The following is a 19,947-nucleotide window of genomic DNA, read 5'->3' on the forward strand; positions in this document are numbered from 1 at the left end:
TACAGGGCCTGAGATGGTTGATACTGGGGAAATTGCTCCTTTAGATATTTGGGTCCCAAGCCATTTAGGGCTTTGTACACTAGGGCTAACACCTTTAGTTGGACTCCGTAGGTAGCTCATTGTCGACCAGTGCAGAGCTTTCAGGACTGATGACACATGCATCCTGTTCCCACAGTAGCCAACTAGATGTACATGGGAAGCCTGCAAGCAGAACCTGAGCAAAGCAATGCTCTTACCACTTGCAATTCTCAGCAGCTGGTAATCAGAGACATAAACCTTGCCTTGGCTGCATTAACATAGAAAGGCAGCGTGCAATTTTAATTGAGATGGTGCAAAAGGTATGTTTTTGAACAAAACTGTTTTTGCCATTTTGTCAGGGATGGGAGGGAAGGGGTTAAGCAATCCTCCTGAAGGAGGAGAGCTTAGGCACCACCACTTAAGAAGGCCCTGTCCTGCAATAATAACTTTACCAAGCATACCTTTGAGGGTAGCAGGACTTATTGTTTGCAGCATCCCCAAACTGTAAATGGCTTTAAAGATACAAACCAGTACTTTGGATTCAGTTGAGAAACACAGTGGGAGCCAAAGCAGATTAAACAGCAATGGAGTCGCATTGTTCTGAGTAATGGGCCCCTATCAACAGCCTAACAGCAGCAGCCTGAGCCACCTGCAGTTTCTGAACAGACCAGCTGTTGTTTAAAATAAAAATAAAAATTAACGATTTATGTATTTCACTGCATGCACGCAACACAACATGTACACTTGCTAGGCTAACTGAAACATGCTGGAGCATTTACATGCAGCTAAATGCATGTATGCGCAATCATCACCCAACTTCATGGTCTATTGAAGGGAGGCTCTTTAGATCGTAATGTGTATTATTAGTTCACTTGCTTCAAAACGTGGCAAGGCAGCCCTGCTGCATTTGGGGAGTCCCTTCTGCTCATTCTGCAGTGGCACTCTTAACCTCTGCTCCAAAGCCCTGCCCTGACAATGGCACCAGTCTAGCTGGGAGGTCCCAAATGTAGCTCACCCTATAATCTTCCATGCCCACAATAATGAAAAGCTGTCTTCAGATTAGTGTGCATGTGAGACAGATCCATATAACTAATGATGGGGGGGGGAGAGAAATGCTTGTGCCAGAAATGTTTGCAAGGTGTGCAGGTATCAGTTGCTGTTATGCTCTGCCTGTAAATGCTTTTCTAAGCTGTACAAGGAATGTGAGGGAACATAAGAGCTTGGTTGGATCAGGCCAAAGGCCCATCTAGTCTAACATCCTGTTCTCACAGTGACCAACCAGATGCCTTTGGGAAGCCCGCAAGCAGGACCTGAGTGCCAGAGCACTCTCCCTTCCTGTGGTTTCCAGCAAGTGATATTCAGAAGCATACAGCCTCTGACAGTGGAGGTAGAACATTGCCATTGTGGCTAGGAGCCATGGATCCCCTTATCCTCCACGATTTCTCCCCTAATCCTCTTTTAAAGTCGGTGGTCATCTGCTGCCTCTCCTGGGAGCGAATTCCAATTATGGGCCCCCAAGTTTTTAAGTGTCAAACTCGGATGGAACGGATGCCTTGGCATTGCAGTGAGGCGTGTCCCTTGACTTTTATTGCTGGGGGATGGGGGGGGTTGTGCTCGGTAGCGAGTTTGACAGCTCGAGTCTGAAGCTTTCAGTGGGATTGCAGGGGCTGGGTGTCGGCGAGGGGTCGGTGGTTTCCTTCGCCGCGCTCTCTTCATGTGCCATTTGAATGGAGGTGGCTTGTTTGGCCTTTGATTGCCGTCCTCTGTTTTTTAAAAGGCGCCTGGCCAGTGTTCAAGAGGTAGGAAGGCGTGAGAGAGAGAGAGAGAGAGAGAGAGAGAGAGAGAGAGAGAGATCTACATACAATCTCAGAAGCGAGGCGAGACTGTTTCCATACCGCTTCCTTCACGAAGCAGGACGGGACCATCCCGGTCTGCCCTGCAAGAGAACGCCGCGCGCCGCCAACAACACAGCGCCGGCCTCGGCGAGGTTTTGAAAAAAAGCGGCAGAGGAAACGCGCTCACGCACGCCAAGCGGGGCGCGCCGAGGGCTTGCCCCGGGAGCTGCGGAAAGTCACGACCCCAAGAGGAGGAGGAGGGAGGAGGAGGAGTCGGAGGGCACTCTGCGGCTCGCAGCGAGGGGGCTCCTGCCTCCGCGTTTGTTGCTGTTGCTCGCCGGTGAGCCCTTCAAGTGCACCCCCAACAGGCAAAACTTTCTATTCACAGTCACCCGCGCTCTCTCGCTCTCCCTCACTCATACACACTGACGTCTTTTGCGCATTTCCTGCATGAGGGAGACAGACACAGCGAGCGAGGTGGGGTAGGGCTTCTCAGCCCAGCGCCAGACACAAGCGTAGCCAGCGGCACCACACCGGCCAGAACGCGCGGCTGGAGAGCCAGCGCCACCGCGCTCGTGCTTGGCGTCGGCGTCTCAAGTATATTTATTTTATTTCATTAGTATTATGATTATTTTTAAAAACATAAATTAAGCCACATAAATCACCAACTCCCCGCCGTGAGCAGTCCTATCCGGAGCAGTTTCTCCCCATGCCTTGGATTCGATCCGCTGGATCCTTGGCCTTGGAGGAGGAGGAGGAGGCGGCGGCGGAGGCGGAGGCGGCGGCGAGGAAGCGCCTGAAGCCGAGGCGGATGTAAGGCTCCCTGGGCTGGACTGTGTGATTTTTTCCTTCTTCTGCCATCGGGAGGCTGGGAAGTAACCAGGGCTGCTTGTGTGGTTCGGTGGCGTTTCTGGGTTCGTTTTATTAGTATTGATTTTTTTTAAAAAACTCCCCCTCCTCCCTCCTCTGTTGCTGCCGCCGCCGCTGCACAGACAAGACAGCACTAGCGTGTGCAAGAGCTTCGGATTGCTTGTGTGTGCGTGTGTGCAGAAAACTAATCCAGGATTATGATCTAAAAGGGGGGGAGGGGGAGGGGGAGGAGGAGGGGGTAACTAAGGCTGTTTCTATATATCCAGAGGATCTTCTGATTTTGCTCCGATTGCATTTTGGATTTCTGCAAGCGGGGACTTACCCCCCTCCCCTCCTCTGCCTTCCTTGTTTTTCCGTTAGAAAACACACAGGGAAAGAAAAGAAAGAAAGATCTTTGCAAGCCTGCCTACATGTGTGTGTTTATATTCCCTGGGTGTCGGGAGAGGAAGGGCTAAATAGCTATAGGTAGCAAAAGGGGAGGAACCCCCCCATTCTTAAGCCTGCACCTCCTCCCCCCTCCCACCACACTGCACTCAAACCTGCCTTCTTATTTATTGGAGAAACCTCCTCGGATCCCTCAGCACTCCAGAGTGTGTGCACTCAATCCCAGGGAAAAGTGAAGCCCTCTAACCATGGTGGTTTTCAATGGCATGCTGAAAATCAAAATCTGTGAAGCGGTGAATCTGAAGCCCACAGCCTGGTCCCTGAGGCATGCAGTGGGTCCCAAGCCACAGACGTTTCTGCTGGACCCCTACATTGCCCTCAACGTGGACGATTCCAGGATCGGGCAGACCTCGACCAAGCAGAAAACCAACAGTCCGTCCTGGAACGATGAATTTGTCACTGACGTTTGCAATGGCAAGAAGATTGAGATGGCTGTTTTCCACGATGCCCCCATTGGGTACGACGATTTTGTGGCTAACTGCACTATCCAGTTTGAGGACTTGCTGCAAAATGGGAGCCGCCACTTCGAAGACTGGGTGAGTGTTCAGACTGTACCCGCATCTGTGGCAGTGAGCGTTCAGACCATCAGCGTATCAGTGTGTCAGATTGGTGTTTTGTTTTTGTTTTTTAATGGCTTTTTGCTGGATGGAACATCACCCTGTTTGATGGGTGAGTTGGAGGCATGACATGGCTTGGATGGACGGCTTTGTGGATGCTCAGGCAGGTGGCTGAGCTGTTCATGTAGATGCTGTGTGAGTTGAGGGTTTCACATCTGCTATGTGAGAATGAAGACTACCATGATCAAGTCTGAATCCAGTCAGTTATCAGTGTTGTTTTCACATGTCACTCACCTGAGAAGCAGGAGCATCCCTAGATACGCCATTGCTTTACAACACCATAGGACCACTATATACATTTTCCCATTTCCTACACTTAAGAAAATGTGTCTCACCCCCTCTGCACCAATTGGGCTCATGTTGCCTTTTGATTGTAATAATGTCACTCTTTCCCAGGCCAGCCCTTGAATCTAGACAATCTTTTGCCATTATTGCTTGGCTCCTTTGTCTTTATGGCAAAATAAACGTTGAGGCACTTTTTTTGGTACATGTGGTGTGCCTTCACATACATGCACAGCACATAATCATGCTGCACATATCAGTGGAAGAACAGCGTAGGGTTTTTAGATATGGTACCCAGGCTACGAGACTTCCTGGGTTGCTGATTGCCATGGCTTGCATGATTTAAAAAAGTTGGCTGTGTGCAGTTTAAAAGCATCCTGATGCTTCCAGTTCCCCAAAAAAGTATACATAGCATGTCAGAATGTAACAGGGTTGGGAGGTAGTGAAGTTTAGGCTGAGACCATACGGAACTCAGGAAGCATGAAGGCTAGCTTTATTGTGACAACAGAGCAGTCTCCTTTCAGACTGAGTGATGGGTCTGGCCAATGTCAGATGGAACCTTGCCCTGGGATTCTGCTTGGGGTGATATCAGGGTTGGGACTGGAGTTTATGAGTAATAATGAATGAACTGGGAGATCCAGCGTATATTTGCCCATGGGATCTCCTGTGTTTGTGTATGTGGAATAGTCTCTCCCAGACTCCTGGGGATGAAGTAACATTTTAATAGGCCTTAAAATGTGCACCTCCAGATTTTTGATGGGTCAGGGCTTACAAGGGCATGACTGTGAAAGCACAAGTGGATGTAATTGGGTTTTCAGAGAACAGCTGTGTTGCTGGGTCCTATAAACACCTTTGTAGTTGTTATTAGCTCTAAAGTATTATGAGGAAAAAATGGCTTCTAAATATGGGCTAAGATCCTTGTGTGATTTTGAGACAGCTTTAAGTGGTTTTACTGAGGGTATAAACCGCATAAGGAACATCAACACTTTCCCCCATTGCCATTAATTATGGTATGAAGATATATTTGAGATACTCCAGCCTAGCTTTATGAGTTGGCTAGGAAGTAAATAAGGGCAGTGATGTATCCTTGTTTTAATTTCACGCATTATATACCTCTTAAACTTAAACTATTATAAGTAGTAATGTGTGCATAGCAAAATATACATCTGATCTGAATCTAAAACCCAGGGATCATTCCAGTGGTACAAGAACTGAATAGTGTGTAGAAACTTTGGCCCCAATGCTCAAACAATTTTCCTTGGCATTATCTCCAGTCATTCAGTGGGTTTATTCTGAAAGACGTGATGTGAAGATTACAGTCTTGGACAGTAAAAATTGGAGTAAATTGGGAATAACTGTATAAATTTTGCAGATTTTTCTTAGCTTCTGTATTTGTCATAAGACGGTGAAAGAAATGCTAAATCTGCAATGTTATCATATGAGCAATATCTGGGCCTATTAATATATCTTGGCAGCCTTTTGGAGAAGCCATTGTTGTTATGATTAATTATTAATATGGCACATTTGTGGAGCAAAGTAGTTTGCAGTCATTGTGTCACGTCATTGCTGTTCCCATATTACAGATGGAGAACTGAGAACAAGAGAGGTTGACTTGCCATAGGCCACTCAGTCTGCCTGGCAGAGACTGACTGAGCTTAATTGCCTGAGATCTGCCACATCCATCTTGCTGGACCACATTAGCTTTACGGGTGCAGGTGAAAAGACTTGAGGTTTGCAGTGTGCAAAAACAAGTCCCATATTGAGCAGGGACTGCATCTCAAGCAGAATCTTCAGCATACCTATGCGTCTGTGTCTGGGTAAAGACAGGCAGACATTCTATGGTGGAAGTGGTTTGAGCACATGTTCTGCCCTGTAAGCAAATGCTGCAAATGTGGGTTCAACCACTTCCACCGTCTTCACCCTTGTAGCATGTCATTGGGCCATTTGGTTCAGTGCTTTGACCAGCAGCAGCTTTTACAAGGTCTCAGACAGAGGCCTTTCTCAATTACTTTCCCACAGGTCCATTCTTTTTAACAGGTGACGTTGATTGAAACTGGGAGATTCTGACTGCAAAGGATGTGTTTTATCACTGAGCTAGGGGCCTGCTCCAGATTTCCAGGGATGCTGTATTCATCTCCCTTCTTACATAGGTAGCTGTGAACCCATGGACCTTATAATCTGCCTCCCCCCCCCAAAAAAAAACACTGAAAGAAGCAAAATCCCAGCTGAGCCCCATTGTGCCTAGCAGTTGACATCCCTGAACAGCAAGAATTCATGCATTCAGAGTATCATTGTTTGGTGATGATGAAACATCAATACACAGACTTCAGAATACACATACTTAAGAAATATCTGCACTGTTTTTTTCTGATATGGCAGAGCTGAAGTATAGAAGGAACAAACTGGCTGATACAGCTTTATGTGTGTCATGTTACCATCTCACATGAAGCATTCAGAAATTGATGGGTGAAGCCAAATGCTGTCAGGATTCAGTTTTAGGTTATTGGTGTTTTTTTTTTTTTTTTTAAGATGATGGCTTAAAGTAATATTGGGCAAAGTAGGGAGCCTTGATTTTTTGGGGGGAAAAGGCTTATATTAATAGGAACCTGTAGCCATCCAGATGTTGTTGGACTACAACTTCCATCATCCCTGATCATTGATGATGCTGACTGGGGCTGAAGGGAGTTGTAGTCCAACAACATCTGGAGGGCCTCAGGCTCCCCTTCTTGGTATTCAGAGGTCCTAAGGCTGTGAGCTGAAGGCACATCATGCAGCCACCTTGCTGAAGCCAAACAGGTCTGGATCCGGCCAAGACCTGGATGGAAGACCATATTGAAACCCCATGCGTGTTTGTTATTTTTAAGTGGTCTTAGAAACATTTTTTAAGTGTACACCTAAAAATGTAATATGTGAATTGTCCTTGAGCAAATATACATTGATATTATAAAGCAACAGAAAGCAAAACAGAATTGTGTTGACAACCATTATGTGATCATAAATCACCATTGATTCTTAAATCAAAAAGTGCTGGAGGGTGGGGGAATGTACATGCACCCAAAACACCAAACATATAATCTAAGTATATAAACTGAGTTGCCTGGTGGGATCCTTAGTATTGTTGCCATTCTCAGGTCCTAAAAGAGAAACAGATCTATAATTGAAATGAGTTGTTATTACTTTTTCCTGAAAGTGGCTTCCTGAATTGTTGAAAGGGTTCTTTTTTAATCCTTGTTTGAAGACGCCTATTCGTTATTTGTGTTTTCAGTACCAAACACAAATGGCATAAAAGGAGCGATAAGATATTTTTTATTTTGTTTTGTTTTTAAAATCTTAAATACTAGTAGTTACATAATGATAGTTCAGAGTATCACATTTTCTATGTGGATAATCAACTGGTTGTTTTAAAACAAGGATGGGAAAGCTGCTGTCCTCCAGATGCTGATGGACTACAGCTTCCGTCAGCCTCAGTCTCCAGGATCAGTGATAAGGGATGAGAGGAGCTGTAGTTTGAAGGGTGCCAGGTTGCCTACCCCAGCATAACTTAAAATATCTTACTACATCTCTGAGCCACGAATTGGCCCTTATCATAATTCCATGTTTCTAATGGCCCATGCATGCTTTCCATGGCACATGATCTTGTTGGTTGGTTATCATGCCTTTTAACATTATGAGGTGATACACTTGTCCACTACCTGTCCCCCATATACTTCTCTTCCTCCCCATCTCCCCCCCCCAACATTACAGTTTTCAACCCAGGCTGCAAAGTGGACACCTACACAGTCATATCCTGCATAAAGCTTAAATTGACCCATAGTAACGTGTTTAAATTCTATCAAATTAAAATCCACATAAATAAACTAGATGGTCTGAGTCAGGTTACACATACAGTGTACATAAAGATTATACATACATTAATCGGTTGGCATAGGAACAATTAACATACACACAACTTATACTTTGGCACCTTATGTATGCTTTTATAAAATCGAAGGTTATATATATATTAATTAATTATACATAGGGCCATTTCCAGCAGTTAACATACAATGCATACTTTGACACCTCATATATCCTTTTGTAAAATTATTCTCAATAACAAAGATAAAGCTGCTTAACTATTAGATTCCCCCTGTTTCCTTTAGATTCCTGATGGGTGTTGATATGCTCTCAAGTTCTATTTTGTCCTATAAGTTAGTGTTTTAATTTCTATTCCTTTGTAATCACTATATTTGCAATTCTGTTCATAGGAATGGACATGGCTCAGTGGTAGAGTACATGCTTTGCATGCAGAATGTCCCAGATTCAGTCCCCAGCATCTCCAGGTAGGACTTGTCTGACACCCTGGAGAGCCACTATGGTCAGCAGAAAATATTGAGCTGAATGGGTATAAGGGTAGTTCTTGTGCTCCTACAAATTATTTCTATACGATTTGGGCAAACCTAGTCTTTTTCCAGTTCCAAAAGGTATAGTGAAGGAAAGAGCAAGGATGGGGAATCTGTGATCCTCTAAACATGGTTGGACTACAACTCCCATCATCCCTTACCGTTAGCCATGTTGGCTGGGACGTCTGCAGGTTCCCCATCCCTATATCAGAGAAACACTGAGACCTAACATGTTTAATCTCTAATGTGTTTGCTATCCTTTGAGCGTAAAGCTCTAATGTACTGCTTCCAGAACTGTGTTTTGTTATTACATTAGAGTTACCAAAATCCAAATACATTGATAACATGGCCTGTCAGCATATTAACAACTTGATTTCATTCTGCAGTAAAACTGAGGTAATTGTCAGTGGTGCATTTACAAGCAAATGTCATTCTATTTGCAAATGTCGGTACTAAGAAGAGATTGCAGATTGTGTTGTAGCATTCTAGAACAATTGTAGGGAATCCATGTGTAGAGATGTCATCCGAGTCAGTTCTGCATATTGAAAGAAACATTGTATTGTTTTTGACGGGGAGACACAGCCCTTACGAAGTTAGTCATTTCCCTTGCTTTGGTTGTCATAATTCATTCCCCTTTTTTCAGTTTGCAGTTTGAGATGGGAATTGTCAACCTTTCCTGACCCAAGATCCCTGTGATCTGGACTGGCAACATGGGACCCCACTGTTGATTTTTTTAAAATCATGTTTTTCTGTCCTACTCCTTTGCACGTTTTTCTCGCTTCTATCAAGTAAACACAAACATTAAAAAGAAAAAGGTACCGGTTTTACTGGTATGACTTGGAGATGGGTCCTGCCCCACCCCATTGATGGTTTTTAAGAGATGAGCATGTTTTCTTCTTCTGTAGGAAGATGCTGGATATTTTCTCTCTCTCTCTCTTATTATGACTGTGATGTAGACTGACTCCATGGTTACAGAGCAACGATACACAAGTACAGTGCTAGGAATCACGATAGCAACTGTTGTACTAATATGACATGCATGCAAAAAGCAATTTTCTTTTTAGACTGTGGAATATTCAGCTGCCTCCTAATTATCCAATCCTTTATTGATTACATTGGATACATTTTTATCTCATAAGAGATTATCAGTGGAAGATCTTATGTTATACAATTGCTCCCATATACCAGATGGTTAATGGTGGGGTAAGGTGCAGGAATGGTACTCTTTAGTGGTGGTGGTGGGGAAGGTTTGCCTACTTATAGTGATGGCTAGCATTTAGAATTACTATGGCTGCTGTGACAATGGTGCATCTTTTCGAGCACCGACATCAGGTTTTCAGATATGATTTTTTTTTAGAGTGTTGAACACTGGCTTTAAAAGGTGTGATGTTAAGAGAACCTCATCAGCTACAGTGTGGCTGGAAAGCTAGTGTTCAGAATAGGGAAAAGTTGCTAAAGGCTTGCAGCCTACAAGTTTTAACATCTGCCCATGAAACATTCCAAATATTGGCTGAAGACATATAGGCTTTGATCCTGTGCAGATGCACAGTGAGGCAACTTAAACACCACTGACTTCACTGGAACATGAGCAGCCCCCGAGAAAATCAACAGTTGCGGCTATAGTGAAGAAAAATGCATAGCATTATCAACAGGGCAGTTTTGATGGAATATCATGAAACAACTATGACAAATGCGTTCTTTGAATGAATGCCTTGTGGAAGGGGGACAAATGTTATGTGTAGAGTGCTCCACCAGAACACCTACCTGATGTCACCTCCTTCCATTTCTTCTAATCCTCCTCAAAATCTTTTTGGTTCACCCTATCAGTCCTCATTTCATAGTGAAATTAAGAAGTCTAATAAATAACAACCACCATTTAATAGTGTGCTACGAAGCTTCCCATGGCTATTACAGGGGTAGTTTGTTCTGCTTTTATGGTATTATGTGTGTATATTTATGTTTTAAATGTGTTGTCAGTTGTTTGGAGACCTTTAGGTAACAAGCAGCTAACAAGTCTAATAAATGATGATGATGATAATCCTGCATTCACACAGCTCTTCCTGTTATCCTTCCCTCTTTTGCCTCCCTCCTTCTTTAGTGAAATTTAGATTGCAAGCTTCTCAAGGCAAAGACTTTTGGGTTGTTGTTTTTTTTGTCGTACCACCCTACAAAGCACCTACATTGGTGGTTCTATATAAATAATAAATCAAGGCCCATGGCCTTCTCTTTTGAGCTTTAGATATTAACATGTAGCCTGTTTTGTAGCAATTGGAAGTCTGGGTGTAAATTTATTTATCTGACATACTGGAAGTGTACAACTGATGTTCTGCTAATCTTGCTTTGAAGTGAGCTTGCATACTGGGTACAGGCACATAGCGGGCAAGGGATAATAATCATAAGGGATTGTTGTGAGGATATATATATATATTTAGAAAGAATACAAAGGATTAATGTTTAGTCATATTGTTTGAAAATGGGACGTGAAGCACTTTTAAAACACACAGGGTTGTATTCAACGTAGGGCTGAGGAGCATGTTTCATCAGCACAAGGAGAAATGGAACGTTCTCCCCTTCTCTTCCTGTGTACCCCCTAAGTCTGAGCTATGGGTTCTCCCAACTCTCTGTAGCAGATTTGGCGATGGCATGGGGTGTGGGAGGGCAGGAGAGGGGGGAATCCTGTTGCTCTAGCTGAAGGATTTTGTTGAATGCCACTCCTATTTATTGTAGCTCTGTTCTGCTCCTGCGTACTGATCTCAGTGGTCTCCCAGCCAAGGGTTTGATCAGGTTCACATCTGCTTAGCTTCAGCAACACTGCACGCTCAGATACTCCTAGACCATTTGCTGAGTCAAAGCAGTGGATTAAAGTTTACACAGGGACTTATTTAAGCCAACATTCACTCCTGGAACATGCTTTGAAAGCTAGGTTTTAGACTTGGAATATGTAATACATCTGAGCATGCGTAGACTTCATTTCCTAAAGGCCTAAGTCACCACTTCCTCCATATCAAGGTTGGTGGTGGATTGGGAAGGGCTGGAACCTTCTGTCGAGGTTGATTTTAGATGCAGACTGTCCATAGGTTTGGCGATTAGTGTGGATGACCTCATCTGGTTCTTCTGCACTGATGACCTCATCAGGTTCTTCCTTACTTACAGGGTGGTGTAGTGGCCAAGGGTGTGAAAGACTGTAGCTTGGTGGCAGAGCACCTGCTTTGCATGCAGAAGGTTCTACAGTCCAAACTTTGGTGTCTTCATTTAAAAGGGCCACATTAGGAGGTGGTGGGAAAACTTTCTTATCCAGGACCCTGGAGAGCTGCTGTCAGTCAGACCAGACGGTACCGGTGGAGTTGAAGAAAGTATTTTCTGATATAAGGCAGCTGGCTGCTGAACGTCCTCCGTCCTCATTGGGTTGTTCCCATTGAGAGCCCTTTCTCTCCCTTCTCTCTGAGTTTTTTCTAAAGATTTTTTTTTGTACTTTTGCAAAGTTTGGGATTTTCCTAAAGCTCCTGGTATCCCCTTTTGTTTGTGGATGGTGTCTTTTTGGCTACACAAAGAACGGCACTCACAACCTGAGAACTGGAAATAGAAGGAACGATAACTGGCTCCACCTACTTAACATGGTGCTTGTAAGGATCACTGCAAAAACCTTTCTGAATTGTTCTGAGCGTTAAAAGAAACTGCCCTGTATTATCCTCATCTGAACACGCGTGATTCAGATTGCTTTATTACCTAAATTACTCTTATTTTATTTATTTATTATTTAATTTGTATCCCACCCTTCCTCCCAGCAAGAGCCCAGGGCAGCAAACAAAGCTCTAAAAACACTTTAAAACATCATAAAGACAGATCTTAAAATACATTAAAACAAAACAGCGTTAAAAACATTTTAAAAAACAACTTTAAAAAGGGTTAAAAACATTATTAAAAAACATATTAAGCAATTCTAACACAGACTGGGATAGGTCTCATCCTAAAAGGCTTGTTGAAAGAGGAAAGTCTTCAAAAGGCGCTCAGTCATCTTCCCCTTCCATTTAGTTCTTGCTCCTTTGCATCAGACTCTGTGGGTTTTCTCGGAATGGAGTTGGTCTACAGATCAATGAGGATCTACTGTACTGCGGTGCTGGTTCCTCCCACAGTCAACCCTGCCTATTCATTTTCCATCTTCCTCTGGGTTGGGCCTGTCCAGCTGCCCAGTGGCAAAAAGCAAAGCAGATAGAGGTGGCTACTCCTTCCCCTCACTCCTGTTACTGCTTACTCAGAGCCGGCCAGTGGGCTTCTGGGAGGAAGGGCAGGATATAAATCTAATAAATAAATAAAATAAATGAACAGGCTGCAACAGCAGGTAGGGCGGCCAGATGAAAAAGCAGTCAGGAGGGCAGTGGCTGCATATGTACAGTACAGGTTTATTGCATGCCCCCCCCCATGCGAAACCTGCACATTACATGCCATTCATATGCCTGCCCTTCCCCTCATAAGTTGCTGAAGAAGCAGTTTGGTTGTGCAGCCCTGCACGTGCTCACTTGGAGTTGTGCTCCTGACTCACTCCAAGGGGGAGGTGCAAGAGGCCAACAGGCTCCACGCCCAGAGTTGACCTCCTCTCGCTCCCAGTGATGAAGCAGAGTGAGCATCAGGAGGAGAGAGGAGATGGATGGTGACAGGCACCCAGGCCCCAGCAGCTGAGCTTATAATGGCTGAGGTTTCTCAAGTCAGGAGGAAGGTTGGACAGTGGCATATCCATGACATCTCTCTTGAGATTGGGCCTGGGAAAGCTCTATTCCCCTTCATACTAGCCTCTCAGTAGCCTTAGGGCTCCACCTTTAATAGTTTTATTTATTTATTTGCAGACTTATAAGCTCTGTCATCAAACCAAAAGTTATCAAAGCCTTGGACAATAGGGTAAAATAAGATAAAATACCAAAGATTACAGACCCAGTACAGCAAAAGCAATGCAACCATTTCTAATGTTGTACAATTAATATCTCATAAAACGACTGGGTCATACTTTAGGGAAAGTCGTCTTAAAGAAAAACATCTTCAATAGCCAGCTGAATGTCAGAATGCTTGTTTAATTTCAGTTGGCGACTGGTTCTAGAGGGCTGGTGCAACACTAAAAGCCCAGTCTCGAGTACACACTAAGAGCAACTCTGGGGCATGCGGTACTCGCAACCGTGTCCCATCTGAGGCAAATTTATGAATATACATGTATTCATTTTAATAAAATAATCTGATTGGTTGGAAATATTGCAAGAGGGAAGAACTTTTATGTGGGAAGGAACTTATGTGATTGGCAAACGAATGTCACATGTGTATTCAATACTGTATAAAAGCCCTGTGCAGACTATACCTCATTGCAGTCCTCTCCAGACTTTCTGGGGAACTGACCCTGCATATGCTTGTAAAGAAATAAAGGCCTACCTTTTTGCTTTAAGCCTGTGTCTTTAAATTACTTAAAGGACCCCCAGCAAAGATCCCATAGGAGAAAATAAAAATTCTCCATCACGCTCAGTTGCCAGGCAGGGATATATGGAGCGAGACTGTCCTTTTGGTAACGTGGGTAATACGCTGGCTTCTTTTATGGTGCTCATTTTTTAGTTGGTTGGGTTAGGACTTGTCCTTCTTGTGTTGTTGGATGGCCATTTTAGGAATTTTGCATTGGGCAGTGTTTTAAATTTTCTGGTTTTTCATTAATTTGATCTGTTTGCATTTTATCTTGCTAAGTCTCTTTGAGACTTTTTACAGCGACTTAACAAATTCAATAACAAAAATGGTCCTAAGATGTTTAGGGCTTTACATGCTAAAAACAAAGCCTTGAACTGTGCCTGGTAGCACGTTGGCAGTCAATACAGCTCCCTCAGCAGAACTGTTATATGGTGTCGACAGGATGCGCTAATCAACACCCCAGCTGCTGCATTCTGCACCTTCTGGACTAAGCTGAAGGGAAGCCTCACATAGAGTGTATTGCAGTAATCCAGCCCTGAAGTTACAAATGCCAGGACCACAGTGGCCAAGCTATCTCGGTCCAGGACTGTTGGGAACTGTCTTACCAACCAAAGCTGGTAAAAGACTCCTAGCCTCCAAGGCCACTTGTACCTCAAGTTGTGTAGAAAAGGGAATTTCCTTAGGCGTGGCTTGTCCTGCAGGAGATACCTTCAACATAGCGATGAAGAACACAAGAAGAGCCTGCGGGATCAGCCCAGTGACTCATCTAGTCCAGAATCCTGTTCTTACAGTGGCCAACTAGATATCTATGGGAAGCCAACAAGTAGAAGCTGAGCGCGACAGCACTCTTTCTACCTATAATTCCCAGTAACCGGTATTCAGAAGCACACTGCCTCTAACTGTGGAGGTAGAGCATATCCATCAGGGTTAGTAGCCACTCAGAAGCCTTACCCTCCATGATTTTGCCAAACCCTCTTTTAAAGCCATCCAAGTTGATGGCCATCACTACCTCCTGTCGGAGCAAATTTCATTGTTTATGTGCTGAGTGAAGAAGTACTTGCTTTTGTCTGTCATCTCTCCCCCCCCCTCCTATCAGCAGGGCCAGGAAGCTCCAGGGATTGGCAGCATGCCCAACACCATCAACGGCATGGGTTTTGTCAGGTGCCCAGCAGAGCCCACACCAGCCTGATGTTGCATATTTTGAAGTAGCCACTGAAAAACTCTGCCTTGGATCCTCCAGTGCGAATGATCACATTGCTTGAATTAAAGTGAGATATCACAGGTTTTAGTTGTACATTCCTTGGTTTCTGTGAAAGAATGCAATAAAGCTACACTTAAGCTTTATATGCTGGCCTGAATTTAAAAACTCTGCCTAAACAAGGGGCCTTCCAAACTCAAAATATTTGTCTGTGTAGTGGGGGCGGTGGCAGGGGGGTTAGAAAGGATTTGTTTGACTGTCATGATTTCTCACATGCACACACACACGCAAGCACACACAAACACACCCTTGCGTTTCCTCTTTTACACATTTCTTGCAGGCTCCAAAGAACTGTCAGCGAGGTACTATCCTTTCAAACTGCCTTGTTTTTTCCTGCCTGATTTAGTTAGTGATAAATAAAGGCATTGCTTAATCACATTTCATTGTGGTGAAGAAGTCTGTAGCTTCAAGTATGCAGCTCTGGCATCACCCCTGCATGAGCAGAGGTTGGTCCTTGTCCTAATACCTGGCTCTTAAGTTCAGTGGAAATGCAGCAGAATGCAACATCTCATGATGCGTCTCTGAAGTGGGCAATAGCAGCTCTTTTTGTCTATCCTAGTAGAGGACACCTGCCCTGCAAATGGACCTCAGCTCCTTCATAAGACCTTTCCTTTAACTAGCTGCATCTGGCTGTCCTTTTTGCATTAACAAAATATACAGGTGCCTTGAAAGGGTGTGAAGGAACGACTTGCGGGAAGCAGGTTATAGTTATTGAAGACAACCGGATCTCTTTGCACAGAGTAGCCATTTTGACTGGAACAAGAACAGGCTGAAGCAGTCGGTGTGTTTTTCAGGAACGAAATGGTGTGATGATCCTTTCTGTCATGATGTCAGTCAGAACTAGGAATGCCTGAGGAATTTGAACTTTGTTAATTCCTGTGTTTGAAGTGACCTGATCTGTACCTCTCTTTTTTCCCAAACTTTTTTTTAACCCTTCTCTAAACATTGCAACATAGTTCTCGCAATGTCACTATATCAAAATATGTATTTGAAACATATTTTCAGAGGATTTTAAAATGGCAGAGTTATGTGCAAACTGAATGGGATGACAGGTGAAAACAGGTGGACTGAAAACTGACAGATTTCCTCCCCGTGCCCCCATAACCCTTCCGTTCCCCAATTGTGGAATGGTCACCTGGTCATTTTGACACCAGGCAAATACATTCTTATTCTCTTGGGCCTTTTTTTTTAAAGCAGTGTGTCCATTGTTCGGAACCACTTTTTCTCTCCTTTTATTCTTCCTTAGGCTGGAAGTTTTCACTTTTATGACATTGTGTATTTAATTGCAGCTTGCTGTTTTATGTTCTAAGCAGCCATGGAACAATGTTATAAGGTGGCTTTATATAAATCAGGGATGGGGAAAATGTGGTTCTACAAGTGCTGTTGGAGTCCATCAGCAGCATGGCCAATGATGAGACTTGTAGTGCATAAACATCTGGAGGGCCACACATTCCCCACCCAGTATACATGTAGTAAATAAATAAATAGTCATGACCAGGGGCTAACATACCTTTTATATTGTTGAAGACCTGGTGCCTGCCATATGCGGTTGGACTACAACTCCCATCATCCCTGACCATTGGGTCAGGCTGGCTGGGGCTGATGGGAGTTGGAGTCCAGCAACATCTGGAAGGCCATAAGTTGCCCACTCCTGCTTAGGACATACAGTTGGCAGCTGTTTGAGGGCCATATATATGGGATGGGCTGCTTCCTCAAAGAATGGAAGAGAAATTAATTTGATTCCCATTCACACAACATGAAATTTACATATGTTAAAGTGCCAACACCAATTTTGCTTTTAGGAAAAGAGCTTTGAAAGAGAAGAGGAGAGGAGAGGAGAGAAGCAGCCATATGGGGGAGCACATTTTATTTTATTACTATACTTAATGTATACTTAACCACCAGGGACTCCACCAGTCCGGACCGCACTCTCTTATGGTTTACCTATCCGCTCTAGCACAGATCTCAACAGATCCCCCTGCTAGGCAACCACCAGTAACGTCCCAATACTAGTATTCCCAGAGACTCTGAATACTTAATGTTCCTATATATTAGTGTATATATGGTAAGTGCTGGTTGTTTAGAGTATACATGGTAAGTAGTGAAAGAGGAGGGGGAGTGAATGGGCAATAGAATGCTTGATGATTGGCTGAATGTTTAAAACGGCTGACAGTATAAATGAAAGGATGACAGGTAAATCTGGGGGAATGTGAGGTGGTGAATTGTGGAATCTGGGGGGAGAAGAGAAAGAGTGGATTGCTTGGTGGGGTTTGAGAGAGTTGTTTGCCAGGAGAGAGTGAAGAAGGAGGGAGGTGGAGTTCAGATTAGTATTGAGTAAAACCATATGCTTATGTGCCTTAAGAAGAAATCTTGTTAATCTTGTTAGCTTTGTTATCTGTAATAAATACTTAATTTGGTTTACCAAAGGCCTGATCCTTGGCTGGGGTTTCACAGACCAGAAGGGAGGGTAAGGTAATGACCAAGGCTGAAGGGGAACTGTAACAAATGGTGGCAGCGGTGAAGAGAATAACAATACCAGTATTCAGAGTCTCTGGGAATACTAGTATTGGGACGTTACTGGTGGTTGCCTAGCAGGGGGATCTGTTGAGATCTGTGCTAGAGCGGGGAGAGAAATCATAAGAGAGAGCGGTCCGGACTGGTGGAGTCCCTGGTGGTGCCTAGAGACAGGCAGTAACCACGAGCAGGTAGGAACCTGACAGGGAGAGCCAGGGAAGGACGCCTCACAAGCACATTTTATTTTATTACTATACTAATATCCCACCTTTCTTCCAAGGAGCTCTGGGTGGTGTACATGGTTCTTCTCCCTACCTCTTTTGATCCTCACAACAACCCTGTGAGGTAGGTTAGGTTAAGAGACAGTGACTGACCCAAGGTTACCTAGTGAGCTTCATGGCTGAGTTGGGATTTGAACCCTGGTCTTCCAGGACCTAGTCTGACACTCCTCTCCAAATTCTCCTCTCCAAATTACCCCCCCCAAAGTGGCTTTCTCCTCCCTCTGCAGAGTTTAAAAATGCATGCACTCTTGGTGTACAATTTTCACCCTAGGGAGGTTTGCAAGTTGTAATTTGTTTTAAGCTTTAGGAAGCTAGCTGAGGACTTCTTTATTTTGTTTTGGAGCTTTTATGGTGGGTGAGGTGGGTAATGGCTACCTTTTTAAAGAGTAAATCTTGTGCCTGAGAAATATTTGTTTGCTGCTTTTTTAAAAATGTCATTTGTTTTTCTTAGTGGAATTTTAACTGTGCTATGATTTTATTGTTTTATGCTTCATCTTTGGACTGATGTGCTTGTTATCCTATGGGGTAAGATGTTAGTTTTACAAATAAAATAAATGGGACTTGCTTCTGAGTAAGCATGGCGAGGATCAGATGGCAGCATTCCAAGCTCTGTTCTCCAACCTGGAGAAAGTCTGTTGCATATAGAATCACAGAAAAGTAGAGTTGGAAGGGACCTATAAGGCCATTGAGTCCAACCCCCAGCTCAATGCAGGAATCCAATTTAAAGCATACACCAGAGGTGGCTGTCTAGCTGCCTCTTGAATGCCTCCAGTGGTAAAGAGCCCACCACCTCCCTAGGTAATTGGTTCCATTGTCATACCAGTTGGAAAGTTTTTCCTGATGCTCAGTTGGATTTACTCCCAAGAAAATATACTGAAGGCCAGGGTTTAAGCAGTTGCTCCTATGCTGGTGTATGACTATTGGTAAACTGGGTACTGATGTGCAGCTCTAGCCTTTTCTGAACAGAGCCTGAGGGGATCCCTGTGCTAGATTATGTAAGGAAACAACTGCATGTTAATACAGGGATAGCTTAATCATAGAATCGTAGAGTTGGAAGAAGCCTATAAGGCCATCAAGTCCAACCCCCTGCTCAATGCAGGAATCCAAATTAAAACATACCCTAGAGGTGGCTGTCTAGCTGCCTCTTGAATGCCTCCAGTGGTAGAGAGCCCACCACCTCCCTAGATAATTGGTTCCATTGTCATACCAGTTGGGAAGTTTTTCCTGATGCTCAGTTGAAATCTGGCTTCCTGTAACTTGAGCCCATTATTCTATGTCCTGCACTCTGGGATGATTAAGAAGAGATCCTGGCCCTACTCTGTGTGGTAATCTTTTAAGTACTTGAAGAGTGCTATCCTATCTCCTCTCAAGTCTTCTCTTCTCAAGGCTGAACATATCCAGTTGGGTTGTTGATAGGCCAGAAAACAAAATGGCAAGGTCTCTTTCCTGTCCCTTTAAGAGAGGTTTGATCTGCACAGATCAACAGGTGATCTTTTAATAGCATAGAGTTAAACCTTATATCAAACCTGGTAATTAAAACTGCTGTTAAAAGAGACAGCTACAGGGACTGATGCAAGAGAAGGAAACCTAAGGAGGTATTGCATGCCCTCATGCATCCCAGTCAGTAATGTATTATCATTATTTAATGGATTCCTGGCTTGCCTTTTAGGAGTTCGTGACCCCTAGTTTATGGTGTATATCCTCCCAAGATAGGTTGCAACAAATAATTAACATACAACATTAAAATCCCAAGATTTAAAATAGTAGCCTTAGATAAAACAACTGTTAAATATAACAACCGTGAAAATCAACCAAATGCAGATCAAAATAAAGAGTCTTTCTTTATTGACAAATAATTATTTATTTAGAAAATATCTTCATTGCTGTATATTCAAAGAATCTCAAAACGATATACAGAAAATAAAAATAAAATGCAATAAATCAGAATTTCTAACCATTGTTCAGAGGTTGAGTACCATATTAAAGAAATTCAAAACCATGTACAAAATA

At 43.7% G+C, this 19,947-nt stretch overlaps 1 protein-coding gene across 2 annotated transcripts in view; it reads left to right on the top strand.

The window, feature by feature from the left end:
* The first annotated feature begins 2,136 nt into the window (after positions 1 to 2,136).
* The window catches only part of PRKCE (protein kinase C epsilon), a 472,683-nt gene continuing 454,872 nt past the window's right edge, over positions 2,137 to 19,947 (top strand). For both annotated transcript variants that reach the window (XM_061625425.1, XM_061625426.1), the window contains exon 1: positions 2,137 to 3,703. In XM_061625425.1, coding sequence (XP_061481409.1) covers positions 3,356 to 3,703 — 348 coding nt within the window. In that variant the 5' untranslated portion in view covers positions 2,137 to 3,355. The remainder of the gene's footprint in view (positions 3,704 to 19,947) is intronic.

Source organism: Rhineura floridana, chromosome 4 (genome assembly GCF_030035675.1).
Source record: "Rhineura floridana isolate rRhiFlo1 chromosome 4, rRhiFlo1.hap2, whole genome shotgun sequence".
NCBI classification, from domain to species: domain Eukaryota; kingdom Metazoa; phylum Chordata; class Lepidosauria; order Squamata; family Rhineuridae; genus Rhineura; species Rhineura floridana.